The sequence below is a fragment of the Pristis pectinata genome, chromosome 13 (assembly GCF_009764475.1).
Source record: "Pristis pectinata isolate sPriPec2 chromosome 13, sPriPec2.1.pri, whole genome shotgun sequence".
In the NCBI taxonomy this organism is placed as follows: Eukaryota; Metazoa; Chordata; class Chondrichthyes; order Rhinopristiformes; family Pristidae; genus Pristis; species Pristis pectinata.
In genome coordinates, this window is record NC_067417.1 from 14,994,939 (window position 1) to 15,017,795 (window position 22,857).

Genomic DNA, 22,857 nt, shown 5'->3' on the forward strand with positions numbered 1-22,857 from the left:
AAGAATCCTGTGGACCCGATCAGTGACATCCTGGACCCTGGCACCTGGGAGGCAACATACCATCCGGGATTCATGCTCACTGCCAGAGAACCTCCTATCTGTTTCCCTGACTATCGAGTCCCCTATCACTACCACATGTCTCTTTCCCACCCTTCCTTTCTGAGCAGCAGTACCAGTCCCAGTGCCAGAGGCCTGGTTACTGCAGCTAGGCCCCTGCAGGTCATCCCCCTCGACAGCCTCCAAGGCGGAAAACCTGTTACTGAGGAGAACAGCCTCCGGGGTTCCCTGCTCTGTCTGCCTGCCTGACTTCTTCTTCCTCTTCCCTCCCCTGACAGTCACCATTCTATCTGCAACCTGAACCTCAGATGTACCTGCTCTAAGGGGGGTGACTGCCTCCTGATGGACCGTGTCTACATAACTCTCTCCCTCCCTTATGCTGCGCAGTGTTTGTAGCTGCGACTCCAGCTCATCAACTCTGAGCTGAAGTTCGTCCAGCCTCAAGCACTTACTGCAGATGTGGCCATCGTGGACCACAGCAAGGTCCACGAGTTCCCACATCAAACAGCTGCAGCATATGACCATGTCCTCCATCTGACTACCTTGTTTTTTTTCCCCCTAGTTAATCCCACCTACAAATCTATAATAGACAACAGGTAACAATGGTTCTGGAATTGGACTTTTTTCTTAATTCAAGTTGCAACCTTTCCCAAATTCTACATTGTTCATCCAGCAGTTTATTCACCAACCAATCCACCATTCATTAAGATCATGGCTGGTCACCTCAGCTCAGCATTCCTACTACTTCCTGTAACTTTTCATTGTCTTTCTTATCAAGAATCCATCTTTCTGTGCCTTAATATGATTAAAAGAATCTGCCTCCACCAGCCTCTCAGGAAGAAAGTTTCAAAGACTCTCACTTGTATGAGAGAGGAAAAAAACCTCATCTCGGTCTTAAATGGACAACCCCTTGTGTTTAAGCAATTCTGGATTTGCCATAAAGAGTAAACATCCTCTCCAAATCAAGACCTCTAAGAATCTTGTATGTTTCAATCAATTCATCTCTCAATCTTCTAAACTCCAGCAAATACAAGCCAAGTTAGTTCAAACTTTCCCCTGAGGTGACCTGCTTGTTGCAACTATCATTCCAGTAGACCCTTGAGCTCATTCCAATGCTTTAACATCCTTTCACAAAAAAGGAAATACACCAGATGTGGTCTCACCATTGCCCTATATAACTGAAACAATAATCTCTTTTGTTTTGCATTCAATCCCCTTGGAATAATCAGTAATATCCTATTAGCTTTCCAATTGATTGTAGTATCTTCATACCGACCTTTTGTGAATCATGCACTAAGACATCTAGATTCCTTACATCTCAATTGTTCTACAATGTTGTACCATTTTCATGTTGCTTCTTTATTTTTCCTGCCAAAATGGACAATTTTACATTTTCCTACATTAATCCCATTAGCCAGATCCTTGCCTGTTCACTTAACAAAACTACAAAAGGGATATAAATTGGTTATGTCCACTTCACAATTTACTTTCCCACCCTCCCTTGCGTCATGAGCAAATTTACCAACCATAACTTCAGTGCCTTCATCCAAATCACTGATAAAAAAATAACAGTGCATTATGAGATCTTGTAGACCAGTTGGTCTACATGGGTCTTCCTGCATCAGACACCTGCCACTCTATATTTACACCAGTCCAAATATTGTTCTAAATAATCTTTTTGCTCTCTTTAATTTCCCAATTACAAAATTGGGTGTAGAAAAAGATAACACAATCACAAATTTCTTCTATGTTTTGTTTGCAAATGCTGTTAAATCAAACACATTGAAATTGCCCACATTGTTTGAATTGTAATAAGACACTTACTTCTCTGAGGCAGCGGAAGCCATGCTTCTGCAAGAAATTCTGAAATTTCAGACCAGCTTCACCACTCTCCCGAGACAGCAGCCAAGATATTGCAGTCTGGTTAAAGAAAGGTTGCAACAATTTGTCCCAATATACTTAAAGCATTAAGTTCTCACATTATTCTCATACATTTGAGAAGGAGACCATTTGACCTATTGACTCTCTGCCAGAATGGTTCACAATCCCATTTCCCAATGTAGTTCCTTGTAATCTATTCTCTCTCTCGCATATTAAATTCTTTGCTGTTGCTTGTACATTAGCAACAGCACTTAAGAATATATTTCCCAATATATTTCCTAATACTCTTGTTGTCCAATTCAAGTCGTGTGAGAATGAGAGGACTACAAAAAATTAAAAGTAAGATTAAAGTAAGGGCAGTCACGGTAGTGTAGCAGTTAGCATAACGCTTTACAGCACCAGCGACCCAAGTTCATTTCCAGCCACTGTCTGTAAGGGGTTTGTACATTCTCCCCATCGCTGCGTGTGTTTCCTCTGGGTGCTCTGGTTTCCTCCCACATTCCAAAGACGTACGGGTTAGGAAGTTGTAGGCATGCTATGTTGGCGCCGGACGCGTGGCGACACTTGAGGGCTGCCCCCAGAACACTCTACGCAAAAGATGCATTTCACTGTGTGTTTTGATGTACATGTGACTAATAAAGATATCTTACCTTAAATTTTGGATAAAGGTTCTTTGCAGAATAAGTTAACACAATAGGATGGCATTGGAACAAGTTAATACTTTCAGCACTGGTATCAATTTTACACTGTTGTAAAACAAAATGTACTGTACATCGGTTCTGCATTATGATGGTTGTAGAGAGGTGTGGTTTCATAAGTTTGATTATTTTGCCATGTTTATTATTCAACAAGTTAAGAAAATGGACTAAGGACAAATTTACAGGATTTTCGTTCACAAAAAGGAATCCTAAAAATGTAGCTTTGAACAATTTGTTTGGGAGATTCAATGAGCATCTCAATGAAATGATCAATAAAATATCTCCATGAAACTTATAAAATATTTACAGGACTCGACAGGGTGGATGCAGCGAGGATGTTTCCCTTGGCTGAGGAGTCTGGAGCCAAGGGTCACAGTCTCAAGTAAAGAGTAAACTATTTAGGACTGAAATGAGGAGAAATTTCTTCATTCAACAGGGGATTCTCCCTGGAGGGTCAGTAATCGAGTTCACTCAAATCAGATGTCAATAGGCTTTTAGATGTTAAGAGGATCAAGTAATATTGGAATAGTGCAAAAAAATGGAGCTGAGGTAGATCTGCTATCAAGTTCATGAATGATGGAACAGTCTCATAAGGGCCAGATGGCCTAGTCCTGGACCTAATTTTTATTTTAAGGACGGAAAATAAATTCTGAACCACTGATATTTTACATAAAGACTACATTTAAACAAGTCATTATTCCTTTTTTTGCATTATTTATTTTTGTAATTTATAGTAATTTTGTCTTTACTGCTGCCACAAAGCAACAAATTTCACATCTTCATAAGTCGGTGATCATGATTCTGATTCTGTTGCCTGAGCAGTAGGTTGTGGTCCTTTTTAGTTAAGGACCAATGGCCAGATTATACACTTAATATTGTCATTTAAGTGCTCTACAAGTATGATACCTATTTCCATTTATGGAGAATATGACATTGTCTTGGGGTAACGTAGAGAGAAATTATTTACTGCAAAACTATGCTTCATTCACACTAATCCCTCTTACTACTAAAGGAGATTTCACAACCTTACAATGTGATGGGAGTAAAGTTCGACTTCAGGTGATGCAAAACTGTCCAGTAGTTAGTCAATTATTTGTTAAAGCAATTATCGCTTTCTATTAACTTAATAATTGCTCTGCAAAGTAAGTTTTAGACAAGACTTAAACTATAAACCAGCCCACTTGACTGACTTTGAAGTGATGTTGCCAAGATACGGTTGCTGCTATTAAACACAATAGATCCACAAGCTTCATTTTATCTGGTATCCAGAACTGCTCTTTACCTCTGCATCCAGCTTGAGAAAGTCGGCACTTTTTCCCTGGGCTCGAATTGCTTCAGTTATTCCCTAAAACAAAAGCAGAAGCTGATAAATTTTTATTTGGAGTCCTAAAATGATGCTAAAACTCCAATTTGCATATTTATGGCATTCAATGCCTCTTCCAGTTTAGCAGCCATTGCACTTCTCAATGTAACCCAGAAGATGGCAACACAAAATAAAAATAAAATGACATATTGATACACAACTTCTTCTGAGCTTTGCCTATCAGGTAATTTCTTCTAGGAATTCCAGTAAAATACAATCTGTGTTGTGCTGTGCTAAATTTATGTATCAAATTCATTGCCAACTTCATGTGAACTTCACAGCTTACTGCAGATCTTGGTTCGTTGCCGACGATGAGAGCTAACTATCCCTAATCCCAACCTCCTTTTATTATCAGTATCATAACAATAACAGCAATAAGTCATTTATTTGTCTTTTTTTATTCTAAGAAACTGCGAAGAAAATATTTCACAATTCCATACTTCCATTGCAACCACCAAAAACCTACTCAGATATTGGAATTTGATTTATTCTTGCTTTTTAATAAAAGGAATAATTATAGATTTTTCTTACCTCTATAGATACTGGAATATCAGCAGACACAACGTCTGAACATGTGCTGTACAATATTGCAACATCTGCCAGAAGTTCTGAAGTCCATTCTGTCAAATAAATGTTAGGAAAGATGTGAGAACTCAGTAGATTATGGAAGCAAACTATAAACTATGTCACAATCCTATCTGCTTTTTGGTAAAACTTCTTAATTATACGGTCTTATAAATCTTTTTACTTCTGCATAGCTTTCTAAATGATGAGAGGGTAGTAATCCACACCAGAGCCTTTCCTATGATCCCACACAGGAGGCAGATGAACCTTAGAATGTACTGTGTTGATGTACAGCCTGTAGTTCCGAAAGGAACTGTTGGCCATCAGCAGTTTGTGCATCATCCCACCTCAGAATTCCATATGTGCTTTGGAACATGGCATTCCCAATTATGGAAGTCAAACACCAGCACATCAGAATGACTTCTCCATCACTAGACCCACCATCGAGTCCAGCAGCAGAGCAGTGAGGTGCTGAGGAGAGTCCATGTACACTTCAATCCAAGTCCCAGCTTGTGCCTCAGAGAGCTGGGAAATGAACAGCTTCCTCATTCATATGAGTGAGCTCACTGAACCTGTGGAAAAAACTGTACATATTTAAACACTCAATTCATTATTCTTAACTTTAATTACATAAGTATTTTAATGCATTTATAATTATATTTTTAATTTGAAAAAAAATCCTCATTAACTTCTGGAACAGCTTTTCAGCATTTGTGAATATCACAGACACAGTTGCCACTGTCAAAGGCAGTCAGTACATTCAGGGTGGGGGTCCTCTGGATATAGCATCCAAGGCTTACTCACTACTTGGAGTCTGTTCCACCTCACGGGACCCCTTTTGGATGAAGAGGATTAGTTCATTGGACATCTGGAAAAATTAGGAGTGGTGGATGGGGATTGCAGGCAGCAAGTCCTTGCAGAGGACTGGGTCCAGACTGAATAGTACAAATGAGATCCTCTCCAAAATGTTAGAGCTTATTATTAGAGGATAAATCCCAACAACTAATAAACTGGCCAAATGATTCATTGTCAAGCTGTACAGGAGAGTTTAGGTACTACCTTGCAACCTGATTTGTTAATAATGAAATTTAGCATAGAGTGTAAATGGTGAACTAAGGGATTGGATGTAAAGAGACACCAGCAAATACTTCACATACTTGTTTTCCCTCCTGACAAAACTGACACAAGAACTGCATTCCACATTCCAGAGCTACTTGACTTTGAAATTGATGTACACCATGCCTAAAGATAATAAAGAAAAGAACAACATTACAGTTCCTGGAAATATATTCCAAGTAAAATTACTCGTGTTTCCACTGTTCTAATAACCCTTTTCATCTTTCATATAGTTTAAATTTCAGTATCAAATATTAGCTGTTGTGGTTTGGAAACACAAAAGACTACAGATGCTGGAATCTGGAGCAACAAACAATCTCTGCTGGAGGAACTGAGTGGGTCAGGCAGCATCTGTGGGAGGAAAGGAATCGTCAACATTTTGGGTTGAAGTGCTGCATTTGGACTGAATGTGGAGTGGAAAGATAGCCAGTATAAAGAGAAGGGGAGTGGTGAGACAGGAGCCCGAGGTGATTGGTGGACTGAGGAAGGATGTAAAATGACAGGCAGATTGTGACAGGTAGGGGATGAGAGATGGTGGCTGCTGAATGATAGATGGAAGCAAAGAGAGAGAGGGAAAAAAAGAGAAAAAAAGCTGCTGTGTTATGCTGTCCACAGTAGATGTTCCTTGATCACAAAGTACCTATTAACACATTCCATGGGTTCTTAGTAAATCATGTAATGAGGTTATTTTCGAGCTACTTACAAGCCTGAAATATGGTCGTCCTCCATGTTGGCAATATGCCCTGTCTGAAGGTGCTTACAATTATTGTAGTACAATGAATAATGCTTTATCACTTACAACAACAAGCAGATTCAAAATGTCACATCACATCGTTGCCATCTGCATCAAACTAGACACCCACCTCAAAATAGTCAGATAGCTGCCGATCTATGTTGAAGTAGAACTCTTGTGCATTGCTTGCGGGTTGAATCTGGTAAGCTTTCATCTTCTTCATTAATATGTTTACCCGTGACCCAGCAGTTAGCATATACTGGAAGTGATGCAAATAAAGTTACTGAATGGTACACAAGCATGCACTTACATTCTGATACATGTAAAGTGCTGAATCTTGTAAGTGAACCATCATCTATGTTACAATAATTAAGGTGTTATTTTTCATCACTATTTGGCTTGAAAAATAAAATCATCTTCCCTGTTTTTCTTCCATGTCATGAAATAAATTGATAAATTACAAGCTGCCATGTTTTCAGTGTTTACAGTGGTCACTCGTCTAATATCCAGCAGCCTGGACAACTTGTTGGAGGCATGTTCAAAATACAAAGACAGATGTGGGACAATTAAATAAATCTTGAATATTAAATCTGGTCTCAGAAGTGGAAACCATTAAACCATGGTTACCACTTACAACCATGTTGTAAAAACCCATCTGATTCACTAATATTCCTCAATGAAGAAAGCTGCCCTCTTTAGAAGGTCTAGCCTAAAAGAAATCTAGATGCATAATGGTGTGACTGACTCTTAGCTGCCTTCTGAAGTGGTTTGGCAGGCCATTCAGTTGAGGAGCCATCAGAGATGGGCTTCAAATATTGGTCAACGTAAGACTATAAGAAATAGGAGTAGTAATTGAACCTTTGATCCCTCATGCCTGCTCTGCCATTTAGTAAGATCATGCCTGATCTGATCCTGGCTCTGCCCCATTTTCATGTATACTCCCCATAACAGACCTTTTAGACAAAGAAGTATATCTCTCTCAGACTTGGATACATTTCGGTGATACTGCTTCCATAGCTCTTTGTGGTAGAAAATGGCAAACATTTTCTTCTGAGGGCAGAAATTCCTACTCATCTCCATATTCAATAGGCAATACCTTATTGTCCCCTTGTTCCAGAATCTCTCATCAGAGTGGAAGTATCCACTCTGTGAAGCCCAATTAGAATCTTATGTGTTTCAATAAGATCACCCCCCATTTTTCATAAGTCCAAACAATACAGTATCAAGCTAACCTGCTACTTTTTTCCCTTATAAGAAAACCCTTTCATCCCAGGAGTCAACCTTCTCTGAACTGCCTCCAGATGAATTCTTTATTAACTAAGGAGACCAAAGCAAATATGGTGTTCCAGACATGGTCTCACCAACACTCTGTCGAGTTGTAACAAGATTTCTCTATTTTTATACTCCATCCTGTTTGGAATGAAGACCAACGTTCAACTTTACTTCTTCATTACTTGTTGCTGACACCCACATCCCATTAACAAGTAAAACATAAACACTTATAATTGTACTATTACTATTAGATGTGCCTAGGAAGTATACTTTAAACATGTCTCTTGTTAAAGGATAAATCACTCAAATACATTGTAATAAAACAAATTATTTTTCTGTATTAAGTATAAAGCCTGTGTTGTTGTTTAGAAAAAGCAAGTTACCTGAAATTGTTGAATTTGATATTGAGTCCTGAAGGCTGCAATGTGCCCAAATGAGGGCCTCGCTGAAATAGTGCGGGAGGCCACAGACAGATAGATCAGAGTGGGAGAAGGATGGAGAATTAAAAGTAGAAGTTCAGGGTTACTTGCGTCTGTGGACACAATACAGCTGCTCTGCTAAGTGGTCACCCAATCTGCATTTGATGTAGAGGAGACCATGTTGTGAGCATCAAGTGCAACACACTAGATTAGAAGAAGTGCAGGAGAATTGCTGCTTCACCTGCAGACATTGTTTGGGCTCCTGGATGGCGGGAAGGTATGAGATAAAAGTTACATTTCTTTATCAATATCACCTTCAACAATTTCACATAACCTGCTTTCTCTGTATTAGTCCTGCAGCAGGTTATCCATCCCTAATATTAACTCAGGTTTTCTCTCTCCACAGACTCTGTCTGATCTGATCTTTTGGATAGTTGCAACATTTTTCTTTTGGTTTCCCTCCTCTGCTGTTGCTCTGACTTATATTTCACAGCTTCTACATGTTCCTTTGTTTTTTTCTCTTTCTTTTTGTCATCCTCTCTGTCTCCCTCCCTCATTAATTTATCCACCAGATTGCTTCAAAAACAATACATCACCATGGCAACTCTGGCATCACCCTATCAGAGATATTCCCTTTGTGCCTGACCATAGCAATTTAAAAAATAACTCTGTCTTTCCCAGTTCTGATAAAACCTGAAATGTTAACTCTGTTTCTCTTCCATAGATGTACCTAACCTGCTGAGTGTCTTCAGCAGTTTCTTTTTTATATTCCAGATTTCCAGCACCTACAGTTTTTTTGATTTTCAATTAAACTTTAAATTATTTAATGTATTATCTATTGAATAAAGATATTTGTACTTGCACATTTTGCTATCATGTTGGTAACATTCCTCAGTCTTCACATTCCTACATTATAGAAAATTTCTAAGAATCATTAATGTTTAATCAGTACTTCAATGATTCTTTTAAATTTAAAACTTTTCAAATTTACCCACCAAATGTTCCTTTGTTCAACAACATTTGATTTAAAATTGGATCAGCATTGGCTTCCAAATGCAGACAGAAATAGGTGTCTTTAGAATTTTTTTTAATTTATATTAACTGCAGCAGCCAAAACTATTGGTTGTGTGAGGCCTTGGTACCTGGTGTGGCTGGTCTGGCCCTGTAACTGACTCCCTGTCTCCTCATTGACTCTTCTCACTTGCCACTTTCAGCTCCACATTTTCAGTGAGCCACTTCCCAACTGCAGTTTGGTGAAAGCTTCACTCCCACTTTAGTTCACATAGCTTTCATTCCTAAATTTCAATAAATGCTTCCATTGCCAGAGATGTCCACATTCTTGTGAACAAATAAAAAGGCCTTTAAAGAGCGATTACATCTCAGGCCTAACTCTCATAACAGGAATGACGTAAGTTACTTTGATGGTAAAAGTGCGCACTGCTCAGCTTGGAGAAGCGGGCCTGGAAGTCAGCTGAAAGGCTTCCGCCAAACAAGACCATGCAATGTGAGTGGCTGAGAGTCAGTAGGTTAGCAAGAGCTTGCTGGAATCCAGGTGATCATGACTTGTGGGATTCCAGCTCACTGCTCACAATACGGAACAATTTTGATCTAGATTTGGAAAATCTATGGAATTATCGAGTATTGAGCCATGAATGCCAATGTATTCCTGAGCATAAACAGTAGAACAATCAAGGTTTTCAAGAATTCTATTGATTTTCTGCAGAATTGGAGAAAGAAGAGTCTAGTTTTCATTCTGCACTGCTTATGTTCAACCTCTTAACAATCATGTTTTTATTTTAATAGAGGCATTAATCCATTCAGAATAAGGAAATGCAACTGAGTTAAACCCCAAGTTAAATAGTGGGTAAAGGATTTAAGGAACAACATTTTTTTTTACAAAAACACAGCGTTTCGGATGCTACAACTCTTATTCTACTTGTTTCTTAGTCACAGCAACAACCTCTATTCAAAACCGGTATTAAAAATGCAGCATAAATAAGCTTACCTGTAGATATCTAATTGCATTGATAACTCTCTTCCATAAGGGTGATTTCCCATAGATTAAAGCAACATCATGTAATGATAATTCATTCAGCACCTATCAATAAAACAATATTTCACATAAGAATACAAGAGATAGCAGGAGTAGGCAAGATGACAGCCTAGTCTGTCATTAATGAAATCATATCCCCAAACTTCTGGCTGATCTCCATAATCTTCAACTCCCCTACAGTTCAAATGTCTGTCTGGCTTGATTCTGAATATATTCATTGAATAAGGCTCCACAGCTATCTGTGGTGGGAGGGGCAGTCCCCAGGGACACCACATTTCTGAGAAAGCACTCCAAAACTGTGTGCTTCATCTTCTAAAATACGCCCAGAGAGTGCTACATGGATTATCTGTTAGTTAAGCAGAGAGCTTGGGGACTTGAATTAAGTCTTCAAGAGTAAGAAATTGGCTGAATCCAAGAACCATAGAATGATACAGCACAATGCAAGGCCATTTGACCCATCTTGATTGTGCTAGCTCCTTGCAAGATCCATTGAATTAAGCTCACAGCGGTGATCAACAAATGCTGATTATATGAATTCCAAATCAAGGTGGCAGAGTATTAGATCCTGGGGTTCCCCAAGGACTAGTGGGGGCACCAGTACTGTTTCCAACTTACGGAAATGAATATATAACAAATAATTAGAATGCAAATCAGAAGAAGTTGTGATCAAACTATTCAAATAACTTAATAAGCTATGAGATATCCAGTTTTAATCAGCAAGGCTCAAGCAAGCCATTTAAACTCAGTTCAAATAGATGCTGTGAGGCTGCTCCATAATATCTCAAGGCTGAGTCACGAAAGACATTTTGGAAATCTTGGTCTTTACAGCTGAGTTGGCATACAGTATAGATCACTTAAAGTTATCGAAAGTTTAAAGTGAAGTTAATTGTGGTAGGTTCCACAAAGAGTAAATGTGATGAATTGGTTTTGTTGATGATTACTTGGCCAAAGAACATACACCAAGACAGCAGCAGAACGCATGGTTTCTTCAAGTGGTGCCATGAATCTTTTAGGTTTATTTAAACAAACATACCTTGTTTTAACACTGTATGTGAGAGAAGCTAAACAGACAAGGTAGCACTCACTTAACACTGCATTAAAATGCCATTTTAAACGAAATTTATTTTCAGGATTTGGGCTTTGTTGGCAAGGCCAGCATTTATTGCCCATCCCTAATTGCCCTTCAGAAGTTGGTGATGAGTTGCCATCTTGAACTACTGCAGCCTTTCTGAGGAAGGTGCTCCCACAAGAGTTTCAGGATTTAGAGCCAGCAACAATGATGTAACCCCAATCCATTCCAAGTCTGGCTAATGTGTGACTGGAAGGGGAAGCTGCAGGTGGTTCCCAGCACCTTTTCCCTTTTTCCTTCTTGGTGGTGAAGATCATGGGCTTGGGAAATACTGCTGGAGGAGCTGAGGCAAGTAACTGCAGTGCATTTTGCAGATGGTACACACTGCAACCACTGTACACTGGCGGTGGAGGGAATGAATAGTTATGTTGATTGACGGAGGACCAATCATATTGACTGTTTTGTCCTGTATTGAATTTGTTGAGTTTTGGCACTGCACTCATCCACCACACCACTGACTTGTGCCAAGTAGATGTTGGAAAGGCCTTGCAGTGTCAGGAAGTGAGTCACTTGGTGCAGGTTATCTGGCTTCTTGCGTACTCTTATGCAGTCAGTCTAATAGAATTCCTGGTTAATAGCAACCTGGATGTCAATGGTAGGGGATTGGTTGATGGTACAACTATGTTGTTGGGAATGGTTGTTGTGGATTGTGGTCTGGGACTTGCACCCATAACTTCACATTGTCTGCATCTCAGAGCACTTTTTTTCTGCACTGTAAATAAATCAAATAGTACCCTTCCCAGCAGTTCAAAGTCATTCATCTTCTTCCTTGTAATGATGTTGTTCTGTTCCATGTTACTATTTATGCTCTGAAAGATAAAGCAAATTAATCAAACTTTTAATTTTGGAATCTTTTTTTCATTTAAAATTGAGTCTGTTGCAATCCCAACTAATTAACTAATTAAGCATTAGATGGGAATTGTATAAACTCATCCTATGAGCAACAAAGTTCCAGCCATTAATTAACCATCAAAGAGTAATAAATCATGTATACAACTGCTGTCCCAAAAAGCAACCTACCAATACAAAGGAGCATTTCTCAATATTTTCATTACATAAATTAAATGCTCATGGAGTAGGAGGCTGGGAAGGCAGAGGTGGTGTGAAGGAGTTGGGAATACAACTTGTGACAGCATTGGTTAAAGGGAAAAAAAATGGCCAAGAAGGATAAATGGGTCGTTTTGGGAATACAGGCTGTAGCTTGTGGGTCATCAAATGGATCGGTTGTGGTGTACATTAATAACTTAAAGAAGAAAGTAAACAAGTCTGCTGTTGATATAAAAGTGGCTGGGAATATAAACAGTTGAGGGTGATGCAAAAATCTGCCAAATTATGTAAACAAGTTAGTGTAGACAAGAAAGTGGCAGAGGGATATTATACGGCAAAATGTGTTGTTTTTCACATTTGCTCAGGGGAATGTAAAAAACAGAATATCTTCAGATAAACAGAATGTCTTTTAAATGTTTACAATGTTCGAAGGGTATCCTTGTACTTGAATCACAGAAAGTCAACATGCGAGTACAAAATGTAAATAGGAAGGCAAGTGATCCAAAGACCTTCGACACAAAGAGGCTGGAGTATAAGAACAAGGAAGCCATAGTTAATTTGGAAGGGGTGAGAACACTGAGTTTTCTGGCAGTTTTGTTTCTGCAAATCAGGATGGATGAGCGTGCCTTGGATACAACACAATGTGGATTCACTAGATCAGCTGATGGAATTAGAGGGTCATCTCATCAACAGAGATTCATTTAGGTTAACCTTTACTTAATGCAATTATACAAGAGCTTTGTAAGACAGCATCTGGAGAAAGTATATAATTTTGGTCTCCTTACCATATACTTGGCATAGAGGGAGTGTGGCAAAGATTCACTAGAGCAGTTGCAGGGATATTTGTACGATGAGAGATTGAGTAAACTGTATTCTTAATGTTTGAGAAGAAAGAGAGGAGATCTCATTAAAACTTACAAGATTTCTTACAGGACTGGACAAGCTGGATGCAAGGAGGATGTTTTCTCTGGCTGAGGAGTCTAAAACCATGGGTCACAGTCTTAGAATAAAAGCTGTTTAGGACTGGGGTTCTAAGAAATCTCTTCATGCTGAGGGTGGGGAGTCTTTGGAGTTCTCTGTTGCAGAGGGCTGCGGAGACTCAGTTATTGAGTTCATTTGGAAGAGAGGTCGATAGATTTCTGTATATTACGGGTATCAAGGGTTATGAGCTTAGTGCAGGAAAATAGTGCTGAGGTACAAGATTAACTATGATATTGATCAATGATAGAGCAGACTCTAAGGGCCAAACAACCTACTCCTGCTGATATTTCTAATGTTCTCACTCTAAGGCATTCGGAAAACTGGGAGGTGATCCCATTAAAACATAAGATTCGGTGACTGTTTGATATGGTAAATACTGAGAAGTTTTTACTCAAGTGGATAATCTAGAACTAGGAGATAATGTCACCAACAGCAACTTCTGTTGATAAATGCCCCAACAAAACAAAAACATCCCAAGAGTTTTCACAGGGCTGTCTTCCAATGAAAAATTGACAGCAACTTAAGAAGGTATTAGGATTGTTATTAAAAACTTGGACATAGAGATAGGTTTATCTTGAAAGATGTAAGAGAGTTAACAAGGCAGAGAGACACAGAAAGGAAATCCAGAAGCTTTGAGGCTGAGAGCCATTGCAGATTCATGAATGGTAAGACAATTAAATTCAGGGATGGACAGGGGGCCAGAATTGGGCAGAACAGATATCTTGAGGATTGTAGGACTGGAGGAGATAAAATGGAATGAACCTAAAGAGGAATATGAAAACAAGAATAAGAATTTTAAAATTGAGGCACTGCTTAATTGTGAACCAGTACAGTTCAGCAAGCATAGGGGTCATGGGTTACAGGGCATGAATAAGGACAGGGATAGCCAGATTTGATTGACTCAAATTTGTGGAGAGTAGCTTGGACGTGGAGGGCAGTCAGAACTGCATTGGAATAGTAAATAGAGTCGAAGGAGGATTTCAGCAGCGGTGGAGCCACATATTATTTTGGACAAGGAAATAAGCAGACTTAAAATTGGCATGAAAATGAGATCTGAAACTTAAATTGGCATCAAACATCACCCCAGTACTGCGAATAGCCTGGCTCAGTTTCACATAGTTGACAGGAAGAGGGATGGATAGCCACTTGAAAATTTAGAAGTTATGATGGAAACTTGAGACAGTGGACAAGCAGTCTGACTTCAGGGATAGCAGAGTAGTAAAGTCAGGTGGAGTAGGGATAGGGGAGGAATGGGGGTTAGGGGAAAGGTAAAGCTGGTGAACCTGTTGATGTTTCTGAGGAGCAGGCAAAAAAATAGAAGTGAAGGCCAGATCCTTGGTGACACCAGAAATAACAGTGCAGGCATGAGAAGTGAAGATGTGGCTGGTGATCCTCCATCAATGACTGGATGGTTAAGAATGAAAAAAACTGGAAGACAGTGGAAAGACATCAGAGAAGGATGTGAGTCAACCACGTCAAAGGCTGAAGGCAAGTCAAGAAGGATAGGGAGATGATAGTTGTCACAGTTCCATTTTGATACTATGACAAAGGTGGAAACCTGATCTCAGGGATTCAATCGAAGAGTTCTGGGTAGATGGCATAAATTTGGGACACTACGACACCTTAAAGGATTTTGGAGAGGAAAGGGAAGTTGAGCATTGGAAGAAATGTCTTTATCTCAGACTATAGTGAAACTTGCAAATCCTTCATATCAGAAGTGCTCATTTATTGCATATATTCAACATGAAAAACAATAGTTTTCAGACTCCAAGGAAATTAAAGGATTGGCAGGAAGGTGGAATTCTGGAGCAAAAAAACAAACTGCTGGAGGAATTCAGCGGGTGGAATTGTCATCCTTACAATGGTGGAATATTTCCAAGAGGCAGCAGGGTCACTCTGCATTGTTTTCTTTTACACTGGATGTTGGAAGTTAATTCATGAGATCATCATGACTTTGGGAACAACTCACAACTTTTACGCTCTGTTGTATCTTTTGGCAGACTTAATTGGCTTTGGAGACATTGTATAACAAGTCTACCCAAGGTACATCAACTGCCATAATTGTCAAGCTGAGACTACATATTTGATCTCCTAAGAAAGCAGATGGAAGCTTAGAAATGTGCTCTATATTCTGTTATTGTTTTTACTCTGTACTATCTCAATGCACTGTGTAATGAATTGATCTGTACAAACAGTACGCAAGACAACTTTTTCACTGTACCTCAGTACAAGTGACAATAGTAAATTAATATCAATACCAATACCAAAATGGCCTGTTGGCTGAGAATGATTAGAAGCTTAGTCTTGCCCGTTAAATTGAAGTCTGTTTTTTGATTCCTTTCTAGTGTAAAATGAATGGGGCGTTCCTGTGCAATTTTTCTTCCCTGTTGCAATATGAAATATAATTTCAAGTTCCTGCAATTTGTTTGTCAAAGCCACAGAAGGAATAAATTTAAATTTTAAATTTTATTTACAGCGTGGTAACAGGCCCTTCCGGCCCAACGAGTCCGCGACGCCCATTTTAAACCCAAAGTAACCTACCCGTACGTCTTTGCAATGTGGGAGGAAACTGGAGCACGCGGAGGAAACCCACGCAGACACGGGAGAATGTACAAACTCCTTACAGACAGCGACAGGAATTGAACCCCGATCGCTGGCGCTGTAATAGCGTCGCGCTAACCGCTACACTACCGTGCTGCCCACTTTCTCTGTAAATTACAGTGGTAAGTATCCACTTGCCACTTTCAATTAATGGCTAGAAAGAGCTTGTTTCAGTTCTTTGGAGTCAAGTTGAATACACCATATTCTTTAAAATGCTAGGTTTCATGTGCTTGTGGGCTGCTTTTTAAAGGTTAGGTACTGTATTAAGTTGGCTGTTTAAGCTTAATAAAACCCAAGGTAAATATGAAAAATGGCTGTATTAACATGATATGAATAATTTCCTGAACGATTGATACTTTTACTCTATGCTTAAAACTTTTAATAACAGATGGGCATGCTATTTATCGGAGATTTCTTGGTTATAGATACTGTTTAAGTTTGAATCAGAATGGGTATAAAGAAATGGTAGAATATCTTCACCCTATAAAATTGTATTCTTAATGTTTTCCACAGACACAACCTATTTTAATGTTTTTGAGAGTGAATTACTCTGATTAACTGCTGGTGCTGAGTAACTGGATTAATTATGCTTACTGAGTAACTGGATTAATTATTCATTGGGCCTGAAGCTACACATATATAGCAATGTCTTCAACCTGAAACATTAACTGTTTCTCTTCCCACAAGATGCAGCCTGACCTGCTCAGTGTTTCCAGCATTTTCTGTTCTTATTTTAGATATCCAGCATCTACAGTTTCTTTGATTTTCTGCTATGTGTTATTCTGAGTTCAAGGTTCAGATTGTCATTGCAGTGTCAAGTTGTGTATTATTTTGGAAGTGATCCATCAATATTTCTTATTCTGAACTGCATTTACTTTTTGTGGATCCCCCACTGATTACTGAAAAGAATTATTTTGCCAGTCCAAGAAGCTTTACCTTGCCAGATTTCTGAGGCAGTGCCTCAATTTGAGCAATGTATTTATTGTTCTAAACAAGCTTTTCCCTCGTTCAAGACTTGTTGGGACTGTGGTTCATTTGGATTGTCCACAGTAATTGCATGTGGGGAGCTCTATGGTTGAAATATGATAAAATCCAACACTTATATTTCCTTCCTGAGATATATTGGAAACTGAAGGATTTTCCATCAAATAATTGGACAAATCTGATGAAGAAACTAAATGTAAGATGTCCAAATTTACAGATCACACAAAGTGGGGAAGGACTGTGAGTTGGGAGAAGGATGTAAAGAGGCTCCAATGTGATTTAGATAGAACATAGAACAGTACAGCACAGAATAGGCCCTTTGGCCCACAATGTTGTGCCGACATAGCTATTCCCTCCTACCTACAGGATGCCCATATACCTCTGTTTTCCTCTCATTCATGTGCCCATCCAAGCCCCTCTTAAAAGCCCCCAATGAATTTGCCTCCACCACCCTACCAGGCAACGCATTCCAGAAATCCACCATTCTCTCAGTAAAAAAACGTACCGCTCACCCCCTCACGTCTGTTCTGAACCTACCCCCTCTCACCTTAAATGCATGCCCTCTGGTATTGGATCGCTCAATAATGGGAAAAAGATATGGCTCGTCCACCCTATCTATGCCCCTCATAATTTTATACACTTCCAACAGATCACCCCTCAGCCTCCACCGCTCCAGAGAAAAGAGCCCAAGTTTGTCCAGCCTCTCCTGATAGCACATGCTCTCTAATCCAGGCAACATCCTAGTAAACTTCCTCTGCGCCCTCTCTAAAGCCTTGACATCCTTCCTATAGTGAGGTGACCAGAATTGCACGCAGTACTCTAAATGTGGCCTAACCAGAGTTCTATAGAGAGGCATCATAACTTCTTGACTCCTACACTCAATACCCTGATTAATAAATGCAAGCATTCCATAAGCCTTCTTAACCAGCCTGTCTACCTGTGTAACCACTTTCAGTGAGTCATGGACTTGCGCCCCAAGGTCTCTCTGCTCCTCAGCACTGTTAAGAGTCTTGCCCTTAAGAGTGTACTGTCTCTTGACATTAGTCCTACCAAGGTGCAACACCTCACATTTATCCAGGTTAAACTCCATCTGCCATTTCTCTGCCCATATCTGCAGCTGATCTATATCACACTGTATCCATCACCAGTCTTCTACACTATTCACAACTCCACCAATCTTGGTATCATCTGCAAACTTACTAACCCATCTATCAACATACTCATCTAGGTCATTTATGTACACCACAAACAGCAGAGGTCCCAGCACAGATCCCTGCAGAACGCCACTACTCACAGGCCTCCAGTCCGAATAAGTCCCTTCAACCACCACCCTTTGTCTTCCACAGGCAAGCCAGTTCTGGATCCACACAGCCAATTCTCCACTGACCCCATGCATCCGAACTTTCTTGATTAACCGATTATGTGGGACCTTGTCAAATGCCTTACTGAAGTCCATATAGATGACATCCACAGCTCTACCTTCATCAGTCTCTCTTGTCACCCTGTCAAAAAACTCAACCAGGTTAGTAAGACACGACTTACTAACAGTAAGTTCATTACTTCTCTGGATATCCAAGGTTCCCTTACTTTCCCATTTATGTCCTTCCTTCTAATCGGGACATACCTATCCTGTGCTCTGTGTATTTGATCCTTAAACACTTTCCACATGCTCGACGTGGACTTGCCAGCAAAAAGGTTTTCCCAGTTTACTCTACCTAGTTCCTGCGTTATGCCTTCATAATTAGCCCTGCTCCAATTTAAAACTCTCCTGCTAGCCCCATACTATCCTTATCTATAGCTATCCTGAAAGTTAATGAGCTGTGGTCACTGCTCCCTGATTGCTCACCCACTGATAAGCAAGTCACTTGGCCAGGCTCATTACCCAACGCCAGGTCCAGAATAGCCTCTCCCCTTGTTGGACTGTCAACATATTGATTTAGGAACCCCTCCTGGATACACTAACAAATTCTGCCCCATCTAACCCCCTTGCACTAAAAAGGACCCAATTTCCCATGTTTATGTCTCTCATGACTACAATCACGTTTCCCTAATTTGTTTGCATATCCATTCCTCAACGTCCCGGTGACTATTGGGAGGTCTATAGTACACCCCCAAGAGAGTGATTGCACCCTTCCTATTCCTGAGTTCATTTCATTTCATTTCATTCTTTATTTGTCATTGTACTGTTGCAACAACAACACAACGAGATTACGATAGCACTCCCTTGCCTAATTAAAACCAAAACAGTAAATTGATAAGAGCAATTATAACTATGAAATAAAACAAACATACTTACACAAATAAAAAGTATATAAAAAAATAAAAAGGCAGTGTGCAAATGAACCATGATAATAATGATAATCAGCAGCATACCAATATCAACATATTAAATAACACCATGATGAGTCCAGCCAGTAAAGGGGGGAAGACATAGTATGTGTATGTATGTATGTATAGGAGGTGTCAGTCCATGTTCAACAAGTTAACAGCTTTGGGAAAAGAGCTGTGTTTCAGTCTTGTAGTGTGTGTATGTATTGTCCTATATTGCCTACCAGAGGGGAGTAGTTTAAAAAGGTAGTGAGCAGGGTGAGCTGGTTCTTGAATGATGTTTAAAGCCCTGCTCCGACATCGAGCCTGATAGATGTCCTCCATCGCTGGTAACTGAGTCCCAATGATGTTTTTGGCTGTCTTGATGACCCTCTGCAGAGCCTTCTGCTCCTTCCTAGTGCAGCTGGCATACCAAGCAGTAATACTGTATGTCAGGATGCTCTCCACCGCACACCGGTAGAAGTTCACCAGAATGTTCTGAGACAGTCTGGCTCTCCTCAATTTCCTCAAAAAAATAGAGGCATTGCTGTGCCTTCCTAATGACAGCTGAGATGTGTATTGCCCAGGAAAAGTCCTCGGTGATGTATGTCCCCAGGAATTTAAAACTGGAGGCTCTCTCCACAGCCTCGCCACCAATGAACACTGGACCAAGATCTATCTTCCTTGACTTCCTGAAATCTACCACAATCTCTTTAGTCTTTTGGGTGTTGAGAATGAGATTGTTGGCGGAACACCAGGCTGTCAGGTTTTGTACCTCATCCCTGTATGCCAATTCATTATTGTTCATGATCAGGCCAATGGTTCTACCCATATGGACTCTGTATCCGAGCCCTCCATTAGGTCTCCCCATAGTGCAGCTGATATATTATCTCTAATTAGTATTGCAACTCCTCCCCCTCTTTTAACCCCCTCTCTATTCTCCCTAAAACTTCTAAATCCTGGTACATTGATCACCCAATCCTATCCCTCCCTCAACCAAGTCTCTGTAATGGCCACAACATCATAGTTCCATGTACTGATCCGTGCTCTAAGTTCATCACTCTTGCTCATAATACTCCAAGCATTAAAGTACAAACACTTCAAACCATTCATCCCATCACATCTGTTGTCAGGAATCTTCCTAATACTACATTCCCTGACATCAGCCCTCCTGCCCATTCCCTCACTTACTGACCTGTCTTTCCAGTTCCCATCCCCCTGCAAAGCTAGTTTAAATCTTCTCCAGAAGCATTAACAAACCTCCCTGCCAGGATATTGGTTCCCCTCCAGTTCAGATGCAACCCATCCCTCTTGTACAGGTCACCCCTTCCCCAGAAAAGGTTCCAATTATCCAAGAATTTGAAACCCTGCCCCCTGCCCCATCTCCCCAGCCACTCATTTGTCTGTGCTATCATCCTGTTCTTTCCTTCACAAGCTCGTGGCATCGGAAGTAATCCAGAGATTACTACTTTTGAGGTCCTGCTCTTCAGCCTCTTTCCTAATTCGCTATACTCATTTCGCAGGACCTCTATCCCTCTCTTGCCTATGTCATTGGTACCAATATGCACCATTACCTCTGGCTGCTCACCCTCCCCCTTAAGAATATTCTACAACTGCTCCGACATCCAGGACCCTAGCACCCGGGAGGCAACTCACCATCCTGGCGTCTCTTTGGCGGCCACAGAATCTCCTGTCTGTCCCCTTAATATGACTATTGCTCTGCCTGACTTCTTCCTTCCTTTCTGAGCCTCAGAGCCGACCACAGTGCTACTGGCCTGGCTGCTGCTGCCTTACCCAGATAGGTCATCCCCCTCAGCAGTATCCAAAGGGGTATACATGTTGGGTGGGTGAGGTTGTTTGGGATAGGTTGGGTGGAATAGGTTGGGTGAGTGGGAAAATGCATGACAGTATGTGTGCCAGCAAGTCCGGACTTCCCCTCCTGCTTTCTACATTGCAAGTTGCAACACACTTGAAGTCCAGTGGAGCACATCTGGCCTCCTACTCCACCCTCGGACTCGCCACAGAGCTGAGGTGCCAGATACACTTCTTTATTCCAGTCAGTCATTTTAACAGGTTTGCCAGCCTTCAGGTCAAGGCAGGTGAAGGTATTATGATTTTTTTTAACTTCACATTTATGAAAACTATTAATTTACATGTTGAATATGGTGTTAAATGATTTTCTAACAATTTTCTATGGATTTTTAAAAAAATATTTAAAGGTTTTGCAAAATCAGAGGCATTTTATAAACATTGGGAAAGGCCTTTTACAAAGAGCTAATGTCTACTGTGATGGGTAGTAGCTTCTCACAGCCTTGTGGAACAGCTACAGCAACAAGGCCAGAGGGACATCGGAAAACGTGTGGGAATCACCATGGGAATCCTGCGAGAGACGAATGTAAACTGTGAGTTGAGTCGATTGATATCCAGAACATTGCTGTTCTCGTGGGTTCCCCTTCGCATCTCCCAAGCAATTCACCATGGGGTTTGCTCCTTGTTTTGCCAAAACAAAGGCCACAGGTCACACATTTCCATCCATAAAGCAGAGGTGAGTGCCATGCATATTGATGATGTCTTCATGTGAACAAAAGATAAACGGCAGCTACACTTGAAAGTTGCAGGCCCAATTTTCAGATGGATGGGGCTGGGTGTAATCATGTTAACACATTAGATTTTGAGCATAACTTGCGTATGATACACAAAAGCTTCATGCTCCAATTTGCTGGTTCTTCAGTCAAGTGGTACAACAACTTTCTGCTTTTAGAAAGTGCGATTAAATTGAAAAAGGTAATAACACCACGTGCACATTTGAAATCAGACTGACATTAAAATGTACTGCTCTCTACCAGATTACCACTACTACACCATTGACCAGTGCATCACACAAATACATGGAATTGTTGGTGGTCTAAAACTGGAAGGGTTCTTCCAAACAAACACTGTTGACCACAAGTCCATCAACCAGTGGTCAGCACAGACTCTATGGATACTGTGGAGTGCTTCACTGAGCAAACTGTCCAAATCATCTGGGAGAATGCCTCATTGCCAGAACTCACCAAGAAGCATCATGACCTTACTTGGCTGGCGGTGAGAGGGGCCCTCACAGTCAAATCCTTCCTGTCCATATGAAATACCATCCCCAACATACGCTGCCTTCGGGACAGCTGCAGTGGGGAAGAGACGGTCACCCACCTCTTTGCAGACTGTGGATTTGCTAAGAGGGTCTGGAGGCGGATGCAAGGGTCCTTGTCTCAGTTCAGTCAAGCAGCTGAGTAACAGAGGACTCTGATCCATGGATTGTTCCCAGGGGCACTCACCAAGACAAACTTCAAGTGCTGCTGGAAGATCACCAACCTGGTGAAAGATGTCTGTAAGGGAATTCCACCGTCTGGCGCATTCCAGGCTGCAGGAGTACATGCTGAGGGATGCACTGAAGCTTGGTGTAGCCAATGCTCAGGCTCTGTGGGGAGGATCACAGTCTAGGCTCCTTCCACTACCACACATAGAGGCGCTGAGTTGGTGGGGAAGCTCCTCAAACATTGAAATGGTGTATCACCCCAGGGGGCCACGAGTGGTTAATACTACTGAATGTATTGACCATGAATGTAAAGAGTTTTGCACTGTTTATTCTTTTGCATATATTTTTATTATGAAT

At 40.6% G+C, this 22,857-nt stretch overlaps 1 protein-coding gene across 2 annotated transcripts in view; it reads right to left on the bottom strand.

Annotated features, from left to right (window-relative positions):
• The window catches only part of LOC127577446 (putative phosphoenolpyruvate synthase), a 144,768-nt gene that overhangs the window by 22,087 nt on the left and 99,824 nt on the right, over positions 1–22,857 (bottom strand). For both annotated transcript variants that reach the window (XM_052028665.1, XM_052028666.1), the window contains exons 23-29: positions 12,020–12,094; positions 10,109–10,201; positions 6,543–6,671; positions 5,721–5,805; positions 4,531–4,619; positions 3,919–3,981; positions 1,882–1,977 (exon numbers count right to left, since the gene is read on the bottom strand). In XM_052028665.1, the coding sequence (XP_051884625.1) occupies positions 1,882–1,977; positions 3,919–3,981; positions 4,531–4,619; positions 5,721–5,805; positions 6,543–6,671; positions 10,109–10,201; positions 12,020–12,094 (630 nt within the window). The remainder of the gene's footprint in view (positions 1–1,881; positions 1,978–3,918; positions 3,982–4,530; positions 4,620–5,720; positions 5,806–6,542; positions 6,672–10,108; positions 10,202–12,019; positions 12,095–22,857) is intronic.